This window comes from Epargyreus clarus, unplaced genomic scaffold, assembly GCF_041222505.1.
Source record: "Epargyreus clarus isolate Ecla_fem2 unplaced genomic scaffold, WU_Ecla_fem_2.2 ptg000026l, whole genome shotgun sequence".
NCBI classification, from domain to species: domain Eukaryota; kingdom Metazoa; phylum Arthropoda; class Insecta; order Lepidoptera; family Hesperiidae; genus Epargyreus; species Epargyreus clarus.
This window is the reverse complement of record NW_027332233.1, coordinates 10,573,068-10,594,957: the sequence shown is the minus strand read 5'-3', so window position 1 is coordinate 10,594,957 and position 21,890 is coordinate 10,573,068. Positions and strand designations below refer to the sequence as shown.

The 21,890-nt window shown below is 35.8% G+C and overlaps 1 protein-coding gene across 4 annotated transcripts in view; it reads left to right on the top strand.

Moving 5' to 3' along the window:
- Positions 1 to 16,152, top strand: part of LOC140753444 (voltage-gated delayed rectifier potassium channel KCNH8) — a 112,423-nt gene extending 96,271 nt beyond the window's left edge. The window contains exons 5-16 of one of the 4 annotated variants that reach the window (XM_073088043.1): positions 361 to 545; positions 1,408 to 1,642; positions 2,490 to 2,653; positions 5,548 to 5,764; positions 6,251 to 6,430; positions 7,337 to 7,536; positions 8,482 to 8,731; positions 9,311 to 9,426; positions 9,509 to 9,795; positions 12,757 to 12,958; positions 14,134 to 14,280; positions 14,877 to 16,152. In XM_073088043.1, coding sequence (XP_072944144.1) covers positions 361 to 545; positions 1,408 to 1,642; positions 2,490 to 2,653; positions 5,548 to 5,764; positions 6,251 to 6,430; positions 7,337 to 7,536; positions 8,482 to 8,731; positions 9,311 to 9,426; positions 9,509 to 9,795; positions 12,757 to 12,958; positions 14,134 to 14,280; positions 14,877 to 15,344 — 2,651 coding nt within the window. In that variant the 3' untranslated portion in view covers positions 15,345 to 16,152. Of the gene's footprint in view, positions 1 to 297; positions 555 to 1,407; positions 1,643 to 2,489; positions 2,654 to 5,547; positions 5,765 to 6,250; positions 6,431 to 7,336; positions 7,537 to 8,481; positions 8,732 to 9,310; positions 9,427 to 9,508; positions 9,796 to 12,756; positions 12,959 to 14,133; positions 14,281 to 14,876 lie in introns of all 4 variants that reach the window. The other 3 variants (XM_073088042.1, XM_073088041.1, XM_073088040.1) reach the window with 3 other exon arrangements.
- Positions 16,153 to 21,890: the final 5,738 nt, after the last annotated feature.

Here is a 21,890-nt window from a genome sequence, read left to right as displayed (position 1 = left end):
TTTGTTTATAATTATTAATGTTGCTTTATATTCTGAAATATTTTTGATAAAATATTTGTCTGCTCGTTTCGAATACCAACTGAAGAATTTTTTTTTTTCTATTAAGAAATTATTGAAATGATAACGGGTTAACGGTTTGCTTAGCTACTTACTTCATAATATAAGAATCTTCTGAACATATTTTTGACGATTCCTATTGAGTTGCTATTCGAATACTTAGCAGACAGTAAACTTTTGATTCCGTAGAGCGTTCTTAGCTTAACTATCGAGCAGTAAGAGAGCGATTTGTGCATGCAGGAGCCGCGGTGCGGCCGTCGGCTGGCGTGGTCACTCTAGCGTTATCCCCATTTGTCCCCGCAGCGGCACTTTTGGGCGCGCGGTTCCGAGCTGAATCTAGTTGCCTCCTTCCAGACCCGAATGGCAATCTTGACCCCGAAGCGCCCTCGCCCGCCAACATGGGCAGGCGGCGCTCCAGGGCAGTACTTTACCAGCTTTCAGGACACTATAAACCAGATAAAATGAAGACTAAACTTAAACTCAACAATGTTAGTAAGGTAATTTGTAATAACATAATTTAAGATGAGGATCTAACAATATAGTCTAGATAGGTAAGTAGGTCTTATTTATAAGATTAAAGTGTCGAACGAGCATGTAGTCCACCTAATTAAGTATGGTCTGCCGACTTTGGACATGGACACATAATCAGCCTTCCGTAGGCTTCCTATTGTACCCGAAGCCGATCATAGATGTTAGGACAAGGATGGTCGCCACGAGGCGATATTGCATATTAATGCAAGACAGTCGGCATTCGCACCCTTCCACCGGAACGCAAGAACTACTTCACGCTGGGCATACTGTAGGTAGTGCTGCGTGATTCGTCTGCGGAAATACAACTGATTAATAATATCAGTGCACGTTCTAGTTTAAAGGGTAAGACAGATTTACTTACATGAGATCTTGCAACTTAGTATTCAGCAGTGGCAATACACCTGTAAACGGGTGAGGTTGGTACCGAATGGGTTTGATTATATATTCCAGTTGCAATGCCCGCTTAATTTCAACTTGGACGAAAGGTTGTAGAACCCTGTGTGGTTCAACTCCGGCAGCACCACCGCCACACCTATTTCTGCCTATTAACAGTAGTGTCAAGCGCTGCTGTGTTCATGGGCAGTAGTAACCACTTACCATCAGATGGACTACATGCTCGGCTGCTACTGATTACATACCTATTAGTACATATATAAAACATAAAACGAACTGACTGCATGCCTGTTCCTACCTCCGGAAAAGCATAGAAGCATAGAAAACATCACCATAAATGAAAACTTAACACGTTTACGCAATTTACAAAATTTTGCCAAGTATTTAGTATAAGTACGAACAATAACAATTCATTTGTCATTTTAGAACCTCCTCCACTCGTCGGACCCTCCGTTGCCGGAATACAAAACGTCAGCAATAAAAAAGTCAAGATTTATTATCTCACATTACGGCGTTTTTAAAACATTCTGGGACTGGCTCATTCTAATTGCTACGTTTTATGTGGCTGTTGTGGTTCCGTATAATGCCAGCTTTGTTGATGAGGGGCATCCGAGGATCAGTGTGACCAGCGACGTCGTGGTGGAAGCGCTCTTCATTATTGGTACTGGCTGCAATTGTAATTTCCTGTAGACAGTTTTTTTTTTAATTTATTCAGGTTTGACAGTTGTACATTAATAACATCTTCCTTACAAACTATACCTACATCTAAAGTTATAAAGTCTAAAATGTACAGCTACTTACAGATAAACTCATCATGCAGTTTTCAAATTAGAGATTGATTGAATTGGTCATCAAATTCCAGACTGAATGATTGAATGGATAGACTGATTGCGTGACAAAAACAATATTTTACAAAGTATAATGATACTCGTAAGTCAAGATTTCAGACTATCCTAGGTTTACAGGTTCAAAAATGTCACTTATGGAATTTTTGGTTGGCTTCATTTCCATAAGCGTAATACAAATATGCAAAGCAATATGCAAAGCGGTTGTAATTTGAGGACATTAAAAAGATGCCTGTAAAGAATCTGCCTTTTTAAAAATATTCAATTTGTTTTTATGAATGAATAAGTCTGCTTGTTGAAAGTTTGACTGCTAATTTAATCATAGATTATAGTTTGCATTTGTCTTAGGGTGGGTTGGATCAGAAGCCTAACCAACCGTCAAATCCATGGTTAATTCAAGAAGTTACGTCATAACTAACACTTATAAATGTTACTGTATTTGTCAACTTCCATATCTGTCAACGTCGACTAATAATTGTGGTGACAGAGACACAAATGACGCAACACAGAAATTTTGCATTCCATCGCTACCGTCAAAGTTACTGTTATATTTAACTTTAACGCAAACTTTAACGAGGCTTTCGATGCAACCCACCCTTAGAATACAAAGAAATATTCATATCACGAACATACAAATGTAACTAATAAATCTGGATGTTTCAGATATCGTACTTAATTTCCGAACAACATTTGTAAGCAAGAAAGGGGAGGTGGTCTCGGACTCTAAGGCAATAGCCCTTAATTACATCCGGAGTTGGTTCGTGGTGGACCTCCTGGCCGCGCTTCCGTTTGACCTACTTTACGCCTCCGACGTGTACAGCGGAACGGTAAGTGGCTGTTCACACGTACCACAATCGCCGTTAGCTACAGGAACGGTAAGTGGCTGTTCACACGTACCACAATCGCCGGTAGCTACAGGAACGGTAAGTGGCTGTTCACACGTACCACAATCGCCGGTAGCTACAGGAACGGTAAGTGGCTGTTCACACGTACCACAATCGCCGGTAGCTACAGGAACGGTAAGTGGCTGTTCACACGTACCACAATCGCCGGTAGCTACAGGAACGGTAAGTGGCTGTTCACACGTACCACAATCGCCGGTAGCTACAGGAACGGTAAGTGGCTGTTCACACGTACCACAATCGCCGGTAGGTACAGGAACGGTAAGTGGCTGTTCACACGTACCACAATCGCCGGTAGGTACAGGAACGGTAAGTGGCTGTTCACACGTACCACAATCGCCGGTAGCTACAGGAACGGTAAGTGGCTGTTCACACGTACCACAATCGCCGGTAGCTACAGGAACGGTAAGTGGCTGTTCACACGTACCACAATCGCCGGTAGCTACAGGAACGGTAAGTGGCTGTTTACACGTACCACAATCGCCGGTAGCTACAGGAACGGTAAGTGGCTGTTCACACGTACCACAATCGCCGGTAGCTACAGGAACCGTAAGTGGCTATTCACACGTACCACAATCGCCTCGGTAGCTACAAGTCGGCAGAGAAGTGGCATGTGTGAATTGTATTGTAGCTTGTGTTTGCTATGAAGTGGCCGGTCTCTCAAACCTTGTCGCTTGTAGTTGAGATGTGGTTAGTATCGTCGAAACAGGTAATTTGGACGTTTTACTATATCTAAGTATATCATAAAGAGGTATAATATAATAAAGAAGTAAATAGTAGACTTTGATTGTTTGTTTGTTTGTAAGGGTTAATCCTCGGAAATACTGAACCGTCCATAAAAATTCTTTCATAATCAAAAAGCTACACTATTCAAAAGTGTTATAGGCTATATTTTAGTATGATTGAAAAAAAGCGGGCGAAGCCGCGGGTACTGCTAGTATTATATTAAGCACTCACCCACGGAATTTGTCGTTGTGTTGTGGTCGAAGTACGTGTGAATAGACCCTAAATCTGACCACTGTACCCAATTATTTCAACTACGCAATTGTTTTCATTATGGAAATTATTACTTCGACCACAAGCGACCAAAAGTTTCAAATTAATTAAATCGTTAAGCGAAAGTCATTTTGCTCGAAAATTAACAATTTTTCATTCCCATTTACAGTTCCTGTAACTTTGGCGCCTTGTTTTAAACTATTAGCAAATTGAATTGCAGAGCTGTAATACAATAAGCTAAAACATAGGTACTTACTAATTGACCAGTTAATTGTTTTATTATGTTTCGTTGTACTGGTTGTAAAATGTAGAGTTTGTTGTGATGGCAAGAGTCACCTTGAGAGCGATTTAATTACAATAAATATACTATGATTAAAAAGTTCAATAACTGATTGAGTCTAAAATATTATTCATTTTCTGCACCTACTATTTATGGAAATATATGAAAAGATTAACTTTTTTTTATATATCAGAATAGAATCAATGACTACTTAACCGAAAATTCCGAATCAGACTTTTCGCCTCTTTACGAAAATAAAAATATTTGTTTTTAGTTCCAATACAAAATTCGCCAAACAGAAAGCTAGTATTATTATATACTGTGAATAAAGGGCTGAAAAACTAGCACAAGGGCCATCCGGCTAGATCCTCGCGATAGTACGCATCGAGTTTCTTGATAGCGCCCGCCTTATCTCCTTTGAAGATTCATTTAAAATACTTTTTGTTACCCGACTTCAAGATTTGTTACATAAAAGTATTCTGATGAGATTTATTATGACAATTAAGGCTGAGTGCCTATTTGCTACTATGGTGAGATACACTTGTGTAGGCTTTATTATACGAGCGACAGTAAGCGACTGTTAGAGACAGTCGACAACAAGCGTTGGCGACTGTCGCTGCGTGTCGTTAGTCACTAGTAGCGACCCTTTTTTTTATGTGGGGAAACACTCATGGGTTCCTCTCTGCAGCGGCAGCTGAGAGGATATGCCGGACTCTTACCGGCTAAAACCCCACGGTGTTCCTCTGGACGCCCTTTGCCGGTTCTGCGGGTACGCTATAGCATTCGTCCGCGGTCCCGGCGGCGTTTGCCCACAGCAGAGCCCGTCTCCGTTTGGGATGGAGTTGGAGATTACTCCATCCGCTCATCTTTCCCCACCTCGAGGACAATTTATGACGTAAGACACCCCCGTGTCCTACGCCATGCCTCCGTTATGGGGGGTGGTACTACTTCCGCCCGATACGGAACAGACGCACAGTACACAGCAACATTACGGGATAACGCTGCCGCCCAATACGGGACAGACGCAGCGTACCGATGAGATGCAACTGCCGCCCGATACGAGACAGACGCAGTGCATCCCAACCACCACTGGAGTGCTTTAGATTCACCTGCTGCTGGATTTCAACGGGTTACTGAGCCCCCCCACCACGACAAGGCGCACTCCAACTTGAGGGGGACTGCTAGCGACCCACGTCAACGCAGACTGTTTTATTAGTTTATTGTCACTCATATGTTTTATTCCTACCATCTTTAGGTTACTTCACTCGCTTAATCCGCTGCCGCTCTGGCGTTCAATTTGTTGTATGACCAACCAACGAGCAGTACTGTTTTATGTTATTCGAAAAATCTGTCAACGATCCATTGTTTACGTGTCAGTTTAGACGCACTACTAAATAGTCGCGAAGCAACTTTTAACAGTCGCGTTAATCACTAATCACTGAATGACCACTCAAGCGATACTAGCCTATGCGCGGTCAACAAAGTTATGTAATATATCAAAAGTTAAGTCATTTAGGATGTGACTGTTATATTTTGTCGGCAGGATTCAACTCCCGGGAATGTCCACTTAGTGAAACTGACTCGGTTGTTACGGCTGGCGCGTTTACTACAAAAGATGGACCGATACTCGCAATATTCGGCACTCATCCTCACCCTCCTGATGCTCTCGTTCAGTCTCGTCGCTCATTGGCTCGCGTGTATTTGGTTTATTATTGCCGAAAAGGAAATTGAACATCACAAAAATGAAAGCTGGGATTTGGGTGAGTAATTTTAGATTGTTTTATAAGTAAGTTGGACCCTTCGTGGTTGGAATCTTGAACCACTTATTTATGGCTATCATCAGTATTCAGCGCAGCTGTGTTTTGGTTTGAAGTGGTTTAGAAGAGGAACTTAACCGGGACGTTCTAATTTTGTACTCATAGGTACCAACAAACCTGAGGCCGACCTCAGGTATGATTCTTAATCTTATCTGGTGTCGATGACCATGTCGATTGCAATTTACCCACAGCTGAAGTACATACTCGTTAGGTACTTTTATAATAGATATATATCAAAGTAGTGAAGTAGAAAACGGGCATGCCACCTGTTAGCCCGTAACTATAACAATAAGCGGGAGAGCTGTTTAGATTTTTCGCCGCAAACTATACATCTTAATCTTTTAGTTACGAGGTGATTAATCTTCGAAGCATAAATTCGAGTGAGATAAACAATGTTTGATGTGGATTTATAATTATTTCATGTTATAGGATGGATCAACAATCTAGCGGAGAGATTGAAAGTGCCAATAGTGAATATATCTCACAGTGAGAGCTATGTCACCGCACTATACTTCACCTGTTCGTCGCTCACCAGTGTTGGGTTCGGGAATGTCTCCGCTAATACTCTACCTGAGAAGATATTTAGTATCCTCACTATGCTTGTTGGAGGTAAGACCTATAATACTGATCACTTATATTATAATGAAGTTGAATTACTTTATTGTATGACGGGAATTCACGATAGTGAATCTTTTATGCGAAACCGTTTCGCTGTGATCAGGATACGTCATCAAGAGCTGTTACATAATTAAATGTAAGCTATCTTAATCTAGATCAAAGCAACTGAATAAGAAAGTACAGTCTATTAATACAGATATATTTTTTTATACCTATTTGTAATTGTCCACGGCACAAAACGACCAATGGTTAGTAGAGCTTTAAAATAAAGTTTTATAACAAAATGATCATTAAAGTGGAATTGTTATTTGTTGTATATTTACAATATAAATTAATGAAAAACTTTCCTTAGACAAATATACCTACATAATGAATTTATTAGAAATTCTCTTCTTAGTAATAAGGAAAACGAGCGTCAATGTTTCCCGATTTCTCATTTAATTTGAAATGGTGTTCAAGATGGGTAAATAGAAATATGGAAATAATTTATTAAAGACTTGGATCGGATAGACTATAAAACGAGCCAATATATTTTCTATAAGCAATGTCTAGGAGCAATGACCGAATAGGTATATAAATAATTCATGTACAATCTCTCCAATTTATCAACACGAAACAACTTGTTGAAGTATTTTATGTGTTATAAAAGTAATTCCAGAAAACTATTTCTATTTATTTTGCGTATCTCGCAACAAACGTCGCTTTGTACAATCTTCAATACCATAAAGCATAAATCACTGTAACATTTGGTATTAACAGCGTTATTCTGTTGAGAGCTTTTAAATATCCATAAATATTTAAGAAACGTCTTATTACCGTTTCTATTTCGAAAATTTGATGATGCTTTGCACACGTGTGATGTCATAATTATTTACGCAACGGAAAAATCTCCCGCAGCGCTAATGCATGCCGTGGTGTTCGGTAACGTGACGGCAATCATACAAAGAATGTATTCGCGTCGGTCCATGTATCAGAGCAAGTGGCGGGATCTGAAGGACTTCCTCACCATCAACCAAGTGCCCAAAGAACTGAAGCAACGGATGCAGGACTACTTCCAGACGATGTGGTCGTTGAACCACGGCATCGATATACATGAGGTAATTTTAAATGAAGGTAACGAAGCTTTTAGCTAAGCTTCTTAATGTGTTTAATAAATTCATTTATTCAACATTTAATATACAAGTACAAGGTGAATTCTAAAATATATATTCACATATGTGAATTAACTTATAAGCTTCCAATACTTATAATACTTTAAAATTTTGGAAACTTTTTCTTTTTTTATTTAAACTTTTCGTGCGTAAAACAAAATCTATCGAAGTAATCAGCAAAGAAAATACAGTAGATACTTAAACTAAAGAAAACGAAAAGAAAAAAATACAAACTAAATGAATCAAATGGGATGGAATCAAAACGATCAGTTTATTCCACTTCGTCAGCTTTTGCTTTGCCGACTTTTTATTTTGAAAGAAAAGATTATCTCTTACGGCCCTCAACTAATTTAATTCTAAGACTCGACGTTGGTTAAATACATTAAATGAAAAATACCTTAAAAGAAAACGTCTAATTCTATTACATTAATGAATGTAAATAAATTACAATTTAAAGAATTAAATCTTCTTTCCCTAATGATTCGTACACAATAAATGTCTGTTAATAAAATTAAAATATGACTTTATAAGGTTTTATTCGTTTTGTACGTTTTATTAAAATGAAACGGATACTTATGTTATCCGTTTATGAATCTCTTATCATATACATTATTTCAATTCTATTAATTTTCATATGAATACAATGTAATTTATGTAATGTAAATATGATATCAGTCCATTACTACGGCAAGGGACGCTTTGTTGAAAAATCTCGAAGCCAGTTGGCTTAGTAGTTACTAAGGCAATACATTTATTTCCGATGAAAAAATTGTACCGTAGACACATTGTTCCGAAACCAAACAATCACGATAATTTAGAATCCGGCGAAAATGTGTAACAAAAGAAAATGTTTCGGTGAAGTTGATTTTTATTGTCTGGTAAACGTTTTAGACGCTAAAGGAGTTCCCGGAGGAGTTAAGGGGTGATGTTTCACTACATTTGCATCGAGAGATACTATCACTTCCAATATTCGAAGCGGCATCCCAAGGTTGCTTGAAGCTACTGTCCCTGCATATTCGCAACAATTTCTGCGCCCCGGGCGAGTACCTCGTTCACAAAGGGGATGCTCTGACGTACATTTATTACATATGCAACGGATCGATGGAAGTTATGCAAAATGAAATGGTTGTTGCTATATTAGGTAAGTAAATAAAAGAGTAAAGTTTGTGGATATGTTTTTAACGAAATTACTTTTGAAGGTGTAACAATAGATTATACTAAATCTATTTTCTCTACATAGGAAAATGTTCCAGAAACCTATTATGAAATAGGTACAAACTAAAATATATATTCACTTTCCAATAAATTCCGTTTATAAATCTTTTCATTTACGAAAACGAAATTTACTTAAATATAAATTATACGTAATATGTCCATAATAATAAAAATCATTATAACAAGATGTGTGTAGGTAGCTTTCATTTTTGATGTAGATAACACTTCATTAGGCGTGTTAGGGAAAAAATGAGTACCTAATTTTAACACACGCACACACTGGAATAAGATCAAAAATCATTATTTACATATCAACAGGTGTTTTAAGATTTAAGATAAAGGTAAATGGTAAAATACTCGCTAGAACAAGATCAAAAGACATTGTGTACACGCTTATCGATGGGTGTTTTAAGATTAAACGTAAATGGTAAAAAAACCCTTCAAAAATTTAATTGGTAGAATAATAATGTTTACCGATTAGGTATTTATTATTATTTTTTATTAGGAAAAGGTGATCTCGTTGGCTGCGATATGAATACCCACTTACAAGCTTACAATGGCATAGGACCTTCGCAAGGTAATAATCCTGACGTAGTAGTCAAGTCGAGCAGCGACGTCAAGGTAATAGTGATATTGAATACAAATAATTGTCACTTGTGACACACACGTATGCCAGGGTAATGATTCTAATCTATTATTACAGGCTCTAACTTACTGCGACTTGAAATGTATCCATATGTCAGGACTCGCTGAAGTGTTACGACTTTACCCGGAATATCAACAACAGTTCATCCATGATATTCAACACGATCTTACCTACAATCTTAGAGAAGGTTACGAAGCGGAACAGGAATCTGATGGGAATGGGCACCCATCGTTAACATTGCCATCAATATCTGAAGATGATGAGAATGCTGCCGAAGAAAGTGCGTTAACACCGAAAAAGGTCCTCCCAGGGGCCACAAACAGTCCTCGTCATGCCAAATTCAGGTTGATATTGTTCGAAAACTATTAAAATTATTTTATAGTTCTTTGTGTTATTTTCATCATGTGTTTTTTTATAATGATAAGTTATTTTTATAATGATAGTTATTTATTTATATAATCACTGGCTGGTACGGTTTTGAGAGTTAACATGAAAAAAAAAGAACGCTTCTTGACGTTTGAATTGTATTTTGAGCAGGAATAAAAAAGTTGTTTTTTTTTTGAAATACCAATAGTACTAAAGTAAAATAAGGCTGAGCGCAAACAACAGGGAACTGAAGCAGGTTTGCCGGTCCGAGTGCCCGGTCAATGATCGTATCAAGTCACGTTTGTCCCATATAAGTTTATCTCGGTTGTTAGACGTTCGTTAAACATAGGCGTAAAAGATCTCATATTATTTAATTAAACGAATGCGTGTCACATAACGTCGGATAGGTGGCCCGATTTGGTACTGGCCGACACAGAGTACCTATTATTCTGACCGTGTTATTAATTTTCAAACCGACCAATTGGTTTTAAAATCTAACCGAATGGACATTACAGAAGTTCGAAAGTAGATCATCAATTCTTAACTACTTATCTATATATATAAAAGAAAGTCGTGTTAGTTACTCCACTTATAACTCAAGAACGGCTGAACCGATTTAGCTGAAAATTGGTAGGGAGGTAGGTTAGAGCCAGGAGAAGGACATAGGATACTTTTTATCCCGTTCGACCGCGTTTCCTTAAAGTCATTTTATAACTCAAGAACGGTTGAACCGATTTAGCTGAAAATTGGTAAAGAGGTAGATTAGAACCAGGAAACGGACATAGGATACTTTTTATCCCGTTCGACCGCGTTTCCGTGAAGTCATTTTATAACTCAAGAACGGCTGAACCGATTTGACTGAAAATTAATCGAGAGGTAGCTTAGAAGCAGGAAAAGGACATAGGATACTTTTTATCCCGTTCGACCGCGTTTCCGTGAAGTCATTTTATAACTCAAGAACGGCTGAACCGATTTGACTGAAAATTAATCGAGAGGTAGCTTAGAAGCAGGAAAAGGACATAGGATACTTTTTATCCCGTTCGACCGCGTTTTCGTGAAGCATTTTATAACTCAACAACGGCTGAACCAATTTGACTGAAAATTGGTGGAGAGGTAGCTTAGAACCAGGAGACGGACATAGGATACTTTTTATCCTGTTCGACCGCGTTTCCGTGAATAAATAAGAGTTGAAAGTTTGTATTAAAGTCCCCCAGTTTTGATGCAAATCTATATGAAAATTGGTATTTGATAGGATTTCGATAGAAAGTAATTAAATATCTATTTTACGATATTTGCAAAATCAACCCTTAAGTTGGTTAAGTAGGGGTTGGAATTTTATTTTAAAATCCGTTAATTTGGAAGCAAAGACTGTAAAAATTTGCATTTGGCTTTAGAAGACACTTCGTTTAGAAGTCGGCAGATTTTGAAGCAGAGTCTATGAAAATTGAAATTTAGCTTTTTGATTCAAAATAATAGAACACATTTTTCACCGTTTTTGGAAAATCAACCCTTAGGGTCGTTTAATCGGGTATGGAACTTTAATTTAATATCCGTTAATTTGGAGCACTAAGAAAATTATCATAAGACATAATGAAGCATCTGAGTCACTGTTTGTTTTTTTAGATCAACCCTTAAGACTGTTATAAACCGCCTTTCTATTTACACACCTGTTTCAGCATTTTTAGCTATTCAACAACCCGATTAGAGTACTATAAGTAAATAAACTTTCTTTAAAAAAAACCGTTATTGAAGTTATAGTTATACCGTTATTTCTTTTCGCGTGTTTGTAAAAAAAATAACAAAAAATACAACCGACTTCTATGTCACTACAAAGTAAAAAATAATTCGAACGAAATATATTGAGCGCCGACTTCAGAAATATGTACTAAACCAACATTTATTTGAATTATTTTTTACTATGTAGTGACATAGAAGTCGGTTGTATTTTTTGTTAAAATTTTTTTTACCCTTTTTAGTGATGACATAATAACATTTATAATAATACAATATAAAATTGTATAAACGTGATCATGAATTAAGGTAAGGTCTGAATTTACATTGATTGGAACCGCCCGCTCGCAGGGCGCTGCCGCGCCCTGCCCGCTTAGTTTTATATTGTCTTATGTGTTCCAACCTAACCTAACTAAATAGTCAATGATGAACTGGCTTTGCAATTTCATTAGAACCTCCTACACCAAATATCTTCAAACACGACTCAATTATTCCCATCGGTTGAGGAGTTACATATTTTGTCTCCGAGCCACATTATCAGACCCTTAAATAGTCAATGATGAACTGACTTTGCAATTTCGTTAGAACTTACACCAAATATCTTCAAACACAACTCAAATATCCCCATCGGTTGAGGAGTTACATATTTTGTCTCCGAGCCACATTATCAGACCCTTAAATAGTCAATGATGAACTGACTTTGTAATTTCATTAGAACCTACAATAAAAAATAACACAATAAAAAAAGAATTATTAAAATCGGTTCACTAACGGCGGAGTAATTCGTGTACATACATAAAAAAAGATACCGGCCGAATTGATAACCACCGAGTAAAAAAATAACAGAGTGCAGAGAGGTAGAGTGAATTTTATTTAATTGTATTTTTTATTTTCCTGTTCTCCTGTGGCCATTTCCTAATATTTACCAGTAGTTTATGGACATAATACATAAATTACACGAGTGAAACCACGAGGTACAGATAGTCACTCATAATTAGGTGGTACGAAGTTCACCGGGTCATCTAGTTAATATATATATTTGAAGTTCACAGTGGCCGGATCGGACAATTCCATTACCGATTAACCTGATCGGTAACCGAATCACGTTCCCTGACGTTTGCGCCCGGCTTAAAAAGTATTCGGTAATCAAATAAATCAAGTTCAAAGTTTCTTCGCGTAACAATAAATCTAATAACTGTCTCTTTTAGATCCGACATGCAGCCGCGGCTCTCGCACAGGGAATTACGTGAGAGAATAGAAAGACAGCGATCGGTAGCCACGCCCAAAGTAACAAGAGCTGATTCTTTGGAAGGACTAAATTTAGAAATGCACAACACAAGGTCGTCCGTAGATAGACTGGATACGCAGGTATCCACTCTGCATCACGATGTGGCCGCGCTCAGTATGGAGGTAAATTAGTTTAGATTAATTTTAAGACCGTAATCTCGCGACCCGTCGTACACAATCACGGTTTGTTGTTAGAGAACTTTAGCGTCGAGCCAACAAAAACGATAAAGACATTCATTTATAATCCTTTTATGTTGTTTCTATTAGCTAAGTGTAAGAAGCATAGCAAACAAAATCAATAAGGTTTGCGCATTTAATCTCAAGATATCTATAGATTTGTTGGCATGAATATGATTGCTGTGGTCGTCACGACTACAAACAGAACTCGAGACCTATTAGGAATCTGAAAATATTTTTATATCTAAAAAAAGAATACCCAAAATAAATACCAATAAGCACGTGAGATATTGAACCCCCGCGGTTGCGTGGGGAGATCCGAGGCCAGCAAAGAAATTAGTCACCAATGTGATGCATCTAATAAAAATATTAAAAGCACAAAATATCTATGTATACAAGTTTATCTATAAAATATGATGTAAAAAGGTGTGTAGTACAGAGTGGCGCAGAATTAATTACCCTATTTTGTTTTTGAATAACTTTAGTACTGAATAAAAAAAACTGATTTTGAGTAATAAAAATCGTACTGCATGGGACTACTTGAAGTCACGGGTCAATCGCAGCTCTTAAGAAGAATATTCGACTGGAATGCGAAGTGTTACCGACAAAAATCTTAAGGAAAGTCGTGGAAAATATGATAAAACGGGCGCAAATTTGTGTCAATGCTGGTGGAAGACACTTGACAGATATCATATTTTCTAATAGGCAAAAAAGTTACAGGCCCTGGTAAAGTACTCTATTACTTTAAATCACTTTTTTTATTTAATACAAAAGTTAATCAAAAACAAAATAAGGTGAATAATTTTGCGCACCCTATATACAGGGTGAATTTTTGAAATAGGCCTTCAGGGTCAAATCCGAAACTATAAGGATTAGCGAAAAATGCTGAAAGGAGTTACGAGGCCGATTTTGATAAAAACTAAAACTGCATCATTACTTAAAAAAAAATATATTTTTCCCTAGCCGGGAATCGAACGAGTTTATTTTCAAAAAAAATACACCTATATTATTCCACTATTTGATAGTGTTGCATCTGATCTTGATTGTGTAGTGTTGATCTTTGAAATATTCACCCTGTATACTTGGACAATTTCGTCACCCGATACATTTTGCTCCGCTAGGTTCGGAACGCTATTCAGGCGCTTCAGGAAATGACTGGGCCCGGCTGGCATGCGGCGCATTCAAACCCAAATCTCCAGTGGAACGCTCCACCCAACCAGCTAGCTCGGAGCTGCAGCCATCCACCCGACGTATTTTGCTGGGATCAGGTAAATTTAGACAACCTTAAACGTATTTAAAGTAAAATATTTACGGAGGTTCTACGTAAAATTAAAAAGCTGTGTACAAATATACGTTTTTATTCTATCAAAATAAAGTCTTAAGTAAATAGGACATGTTTGTTGTATTTTATACTTTAGGGCTCGAACACAAAACTGCGATGCGACGCGATGCGAATTCGCAACGCAGAAAATTGCGATGCGAATTGCTGCGATGCGATATCGTGCGGCGTAGCGTCTCTCAGGGTGACGAACAACAACAACCACTGTGCGATGCGAATCAATTCGCAAGTTCTTGCGATGCGTCGAGGGAGCTCGCAGATTTTTGCGATGCGACGTCGCATCGCAGTTTTGTGTACGAACCCTTAGATATGATTTTATTATATTGTTTTGCAACATGTCGTCATTTATAATAAATTGTTTTGCCAGTTAGATAGTAAACATACTTAACTAAAATAAGTATTAATTTTGTGTAGCAGTGATAAGTATCCATGTAGTATTCTTATAAAGTAAACCCGATAGATTGTACCATGTTTCTACTCTTTGTCTGATTTCTGTTAATACTTATATGAATTGTACCTCCGTAGCAAGAAAGGCCGATCACACCGGAGCGGCCGAAGCTTCATCGCAGTACGCAAACGGAGCCTTTCCTCCACTGCGTCACTCAATACATAATGGAACATCCTGCGACGGTTATGCTTCTCTTGGGCATCGACCCGATGGCAAACTTGGCTCCAGTCATGCAGCCCACGGTCGAATACTTCGAACCGTGTAGACGACCGAGTACTCTAGAACAGATTATTGAATCGGAAAACGGAAGCCAAACGCCGTCCAGCACAACTAGCGAGAAAATAATAACCACAAAAAGCCCAAACGGCAGTGTCAAGGAGCTAGATCAATCAGAGGAGAAAAGACTGTTAGACAAAGACGTTAAGGGTACTAATCTGAAAAGGAACCGGTACTCAGCCAGTGATCTGTGTGACGCTTCCGAGCGGCTGCTGACGAAAACTTCGCAACCAAGCTCCTATAGTCTTAAATATAACATTAACGGTTAAGTTTATGAATAATTCCAATCTGCTCATTAGTTTCAAACAAAACGGAATAAAACTTATGTTACTTCGCACTTTATTCAATTTATAGGTATGTCAAGATTTATGAGCCTCTTTCGTTTTATTTAGATTGAACTTTACTGTCAACGAAATTGAATTTTAATGTTAATAACTTAAAAATCAAGTTCTTGTACATATCAAACGAAATTTATGAAGAGTTTCATTATTAGACTAAATAGATATTTATATAACATCTAGTCATTGTTAGGATAAGAAAAAATCAAAATACGATTACTTATAAATAAGTGTTATAATTTTATTACTTAGACGTATTTTGTTTTACTTGTTTCGTATTATGTTTGTCCTTTACAAACATTTCTTACACTTTATGGTATGCTTTGTGGCAAAATATTTTGTTATTCTTTAAATGTATGTACTCTAAAATATGTATTTACTTTGTCACCTTTCATATGTTGATAAGGGACCTTAGTAAAAGCTCATATCATAAAATTTACTGCAACTTTCATGAGAAGAATGTCTTTTTAATACTATCAATATTAATTCAGTATTAAGAACCTTGCGGTTTTAGCTTTAGGTAGGGCAATATTAAATATTGTGTGTTATCAATTAACTTAAAGAAATTGAACCTAATCCTTTCCTTGTCTTTTGAGGCATACTTGTACTATCTATATCTATATATATTATTTAGTCATTTACTATTCTATGAACTGACAATAGTAAAATCGATTTGTCTAAGAAGGTATTTTACTTTTATGTCAGAATATTAAAAGTAGATAGTTTGCTGTGTATTTTTTTTATTGATCGAAAGGATCACCTTATTTATCCCTATTTAATATATTTAAATATCATGAAGCAGTATGTGTAAGATAAATGGTAATATATTGCACTAGATTTCGTGTGACGGACAAAGGATGCACAAAAAATGATGTAAATTTTACCTATAGTAGTACATGTGTCTGTATATCTACGTGCCAATGGATTTCTCTATGTTTTGATTTCAATTAAATCTGACTGACTATCTAGACAATATCTTAAGGTATTAATGTTCGTTATTAATAATAATCAATCTATCTACGTTTTATCTACTAAATGACATTTAAAATTTCTGATTATTTAAAATGTATGGGTCAAATTCCTATCTTTAGAAGACGACATTGTATAAGATTGATAAATTAATGACGAGCGTAAAAGAAAATTAACGAAAAATGAATCTTAAACTTTCTAGGCTTCTTTCTACAATACCTTGTCATTGTACCCGAATTACTAAGCATACATTCCCCTATAAAATTTTCAATAAATGTGCCAAAAATATTACACACGTAAATTTTTCAAAAGTACTGTAGGTACTTGTAATCTTCTTCTCATTTTTAACTGGATACATTTTATCGTCAATAAACTTGTACATGTCCAATGTAAAACTAACTTACTTTTAACCCGTAAAATAACTCCAGTGTAAAAAATGTTTTAATACATTCCGTTCTTTCATGTAGATTTTCGTCTCAATGTATTTTAATATTAACACTAACAATATTATTTATATGTATCCGAAAATACCCATAGTTAAATTATATTACGCTGGAAAGTATATTTAATTAATTTATTCAAATTGATAAGTCCAGTTGCTTTTGATATATACTTAATACCTTAACATATTAAGCAATATATTAATAAAATATTTTTGTAAATAAATTTCTACGCATTCTAAATGCAATTTTGAGGTAGTGTTTATTTAAGTATGAGTATGTATGAGGTTATTTGATAATATTCGATCATCCAAGTAGATCTTTTCCGAGGCAACTGTCTAGTATTAAAAATGATTGGATTGGTAACAGAAAAAGCAAGGAGACGGTCCTAACGACTAGAAAACGGAAAAAGGGTAATAAGTAGGGATGCAGCGATATATCGAAATTTCGATAGTATCGACCCTGAAATATCGATATAAATATGGATGCAGAAACCATTGCCGCTACAACATTATCACCATATTCAAAAGTTGACAGAAGAAAAGGTTATGAATTAATCTATCTTTGAACTTTGGCAGCGGAAAAATATTTTATGAATTATCAATAATATCACGGACAATTTTCGATATTACTGGTATAACGATATATCAGGCCTAGCATATAAATATCGATATTTGTATCGATAATTTCACAAACGCATCCCTAGTAATGGGTCGTGAGTGGAAGTAGTGGAAAACGGTATGCAATTCTGTTTCAAATGAGCCTGAACGAGCGTTGTTTCCGGCGACGTCGTTCAGCTCATTCAGAAAATGTACGCCATTTTGAAATTGACATACTTGAGGAGCTAATTGTGTGGTCTGCGGTCTAAAAACGTCATTACCGCGATGGTCCAAGTTTAAGTCATGAGTTAATTACCAATATATCAGTATTTTTCCATGTTTCAAAAGTAAATTGTTCTCTCACTTAAATATTTTACGTTTATATTGTATTACTTGAGCTGAATAATTTTAATTATCCAAAAAAATACGGTTTTTCAATGTTATATTACTGTATTATTACTTATTCTTTACTTGTAACATAGATAAGTATAGATATCTCACCGCCTTGTAATTGAAGGAATCCATTAAATGGCTCAAACGGCTGACATTTCTGTCTGCCATTTAATGGCTGTCATGGTGTATTTACACGGAACAATGCCGACATGCGCAGTTAAGCGGTGCAAAAACACGAAATCGAAGAAAAAGTGCGTAGAAATATCGTTTCATTCGTAAATGATCTACACATTTTTCAAAAACGAAAATATATGACAGTGACAATTTCAATTGTCAAACTGGTTACATTTTCGTGTTACGAGTGAGTAATCTTTACTAATCTATGACTTGTAATTAAAAAATACGAAATTAAAAATTTATGTAAAACTAAACCCTTATTAACGGATCCATTATAACGAAATTAAAAGTTATGTTGGGACCTACCAAACTACCTTTTTAATTTGAAAATTAATTTGTATATTACAATCAAAGAAAACGTATTTCGGTGTTGGCAATCATGGTGATGTGAGCCATCGCGGGCTTATCAAGTACCAAGGATAATCTAATGTGAATGTGAAACTCTTTGAGTCTTTGATAATAATTCTTAAAAACGGAAACGCTTACTAGAGTAATTGATTAATAAACGTGGTGTACGTATCGTATAATATCCATGAATGTGATATGAGGATGGAGCGTAACACGCGCAGTGCCTAAATTCTCATTTATTTACTATAAGGGGTTATGTCTACAGACATTGAACGTGTCAGACACGGGCCGAGGCAGACATCGTTTTTCTATTGACAGTCACAGCCAGTGCCTGCGTGTTACGGTACGTATAAATACACCAATGCACATTGCATAGGCTTGTGTCTGTTACGACACGCGTCTGATACGCTCTATGTCTGTAGATATAATTGAACCCTAAAACTTGATTTATAATTTAAAATTTCAATTGAGGCGCATTTTACATGTGTACCCACTAAACATATTTTTTGTATATAGACGTTATCTTTCTCTTGTAGTACAAAATATTAGTTATTAAATTTAAATAAAGACAGATCGATGTTGCCATGCTTGTTTTATTGTATACCCACTACCCAGCATTCCACCCAATCTCTATTATATTTTTTTACAATGTACATATGTATATCTACATAATATCGGTACTTTCTTACGAAAACAAAGGTGAACAATTGGTAGAACTGACTGTAGTTTAACTGTAGCGCCCTCACGCCTAATTTATCTCTGAATGAACACCTATTTTTTGCTTCCTGGCCCTTTCAGCTTCACCGGACAGGCTAATAAAGCTTCAGTTGGTTATAGATGTTTATTATCGTAAGTGAATTAAAAGTTACTTTCATTCAACCTTATACCTTCAAAAAATTTTTAAAATAATTTTACGCTAGTAAACTTGGTAACATTTAGAAATAATTATAATAATTGTTGTACATAATATAAAACAATGAAAATGAATAATTGATTTCGTTCAACGCCATTTACTATCAAAATAATAAAAAAACATTTTGACAAAAAGTGGAGTTGGCTGATTTGCGAATTAAGGTATCGATATAAAGTTTTGAAGAAAATAAAAAAAATGATAATATTTCTTAACTTTACAATGTGACAGCCCTACTCTACGGTATTTAAAGTACCATGTTTACTTCGAATTATTTACATTTCTTAAAACAATAATAAAAGGAACTAAACAGCTTTGGTATCTCTAATCTAACACATTAAATGTAATTGGGTAATACCGTGATGCTGGTAACTGACACGTTTCCATGACGTTAACTCATGTCTGTTCATCATCATAGTCGATGGAGGGTATATAGGTACGAGGATTTATATATACGGATCTGTATCTGTTAAACATTGTGTAACTTCTGAACGATTTGACGGATTGAGATCATATTCTCGCAATAAATTAGTTTTTTTTATAAGTACAGTAGCAATCGTATTTGCAGTATCATCCTCGACTCATTATTATCCCACTGCTGGGCAAGGGTCACAGAGCAGTAGTAGTAGAGCCTTTGATGGTATTACTGCCAGCCTTATGGTAGTACTGCAACCCATCGACATTTATGATCAAGTAGCATATACACCATTTCACTAAAATGCCAAACTGCCTTATACTGGAAATGGTTTTGGCGATGATAAGGGTATCCAACCAGAGGGTCGAACTATACAGTTTACTCTATCGATTTGTGGAGAAAAATATTCTAAATTGCAGCCCATGGATATCTGTAGTCAACCCCTAATACTCAAATTTAGAGCCTTACTTGATATTGGCCGCAGATGCGTTGCTTCTTCTTGAGGTAGTCCTCCTCCGTCCGTTTGCTTATACGAGATAATTCAAATATTAATATCTCCTCCCTTACTCCAACCCTCAAACCAGACAAAAGAAATACTTAACACAGTTTTCACGAGAAAGCGTGATGCGGTATGTATTAGAAACTAAACAATCTAGGTAGATTTCTAAGTAAAATGTCTAATTACCTATACTATTTCCATTTCTTTATTTTCTCGATGGCAGATCGACACCCATGTAATTTTGTGTTGTTTACGTAAAAATGTCACACAGATAATACTGTACATAATGATTACTATAGGAGCTATAACGATAAACGTAACACGATAACAGATCCGTCTTTTTTACTAAATGTAAGATACTAAAGGACTGCCGGATACTTTTGTATAAATTTATTAACTATAATATTATATTACATATACTTATAATATCATATTTCATTACAAGATGTTACACGTATACATTTTTGATTGATAATGCCTACTAAAATTTAAATTTACTATTTTTTTTTTAAATATACAAGCTTAGCAGTATCAACGTCAGTAAATTGTCTTACTTTTCTTACGGCTTAACTTTGTTGTATTTGTCTTTGTTCAAAATACATATAATAAATATATGCGATCGATATCATTGCTTCACACACTACAAAGAACTGTCATTGAGAAAATAAAGAAATGGAAATAGTATAATTAGATAAACATTTTACATTACTATTCGTACTTATAATTGTATGAATAATATTCAAGCCAGTAATATCTATCAAATATAACCGACACTAACATTGTTTATAACATTTTAGTTCAGCGAAATAAAATCTAGAAAAGAAGCAATTTGTATGGAAATAGCTACAAATTGAACACCAGCTGTGTTTCTACATTGTGTTTTGATGTTCGCAGCCAAAGTGGAATATAATAATTCTCCCTTCTTTATTGGCAGAACGAGCTTTAATTTATTTGCAAATGTGTTTTATGATCTTGTTAAATCTTTTTCGTGCATAGGATAACAAACTTATAGATTTTAATAAAATATCTAAGCATTATTTATGTTATTTATTATTTTCGCTTTTATATTAGAAGCCAAATGTGAATATTAATAATGTGAATACAGTGCAATTGATATCACTGACCATATACATTGAAGAGTGTAGAACGCTTTGTGGTTCTACGGCGGCGGCACCGTCACACTACTAATACGCCAGCGCCACCTACTTCTGTCTTATAGCAACTGTGTGTTGCTGCTGTGTTCTTGTTTGTAGAATTCGATCAGTAAGATTATTTATCCGAGAGATTCCAACTTACTCCTAAGGGAAAGCAGCGTATATGTAGCTGACCTCAGGTGTAGGATTCTTTTCTTATCTAGAATTGATTACAAATGTTCATGGGCGGTAGTTGCCGCTTACTATCAGATATATTCGTTGGTTACTTTTTATAAAAAACATTATAAAAAAACATACATCGATTACTTGTCACAATTGTGATAATTTTAGACATCTCAAGTCAGCAATAGACTAGCTTCTCTTACATTTTGTAATTATGAAAAATCTCACTGAAAATTGTCGAAAACGATATTACTTTTGCTAATTATTATTTTTGCTAAGCTATATGCTATCAAAACTTATTAACACACAATTTTCCCATGACCATAACTCAACTTCCCAAAATAACAAGCGAACTGTAAGCAAACATTGTAGTTTGAAAACCTTCATCTATAAATAGTTTACCGTTATAAT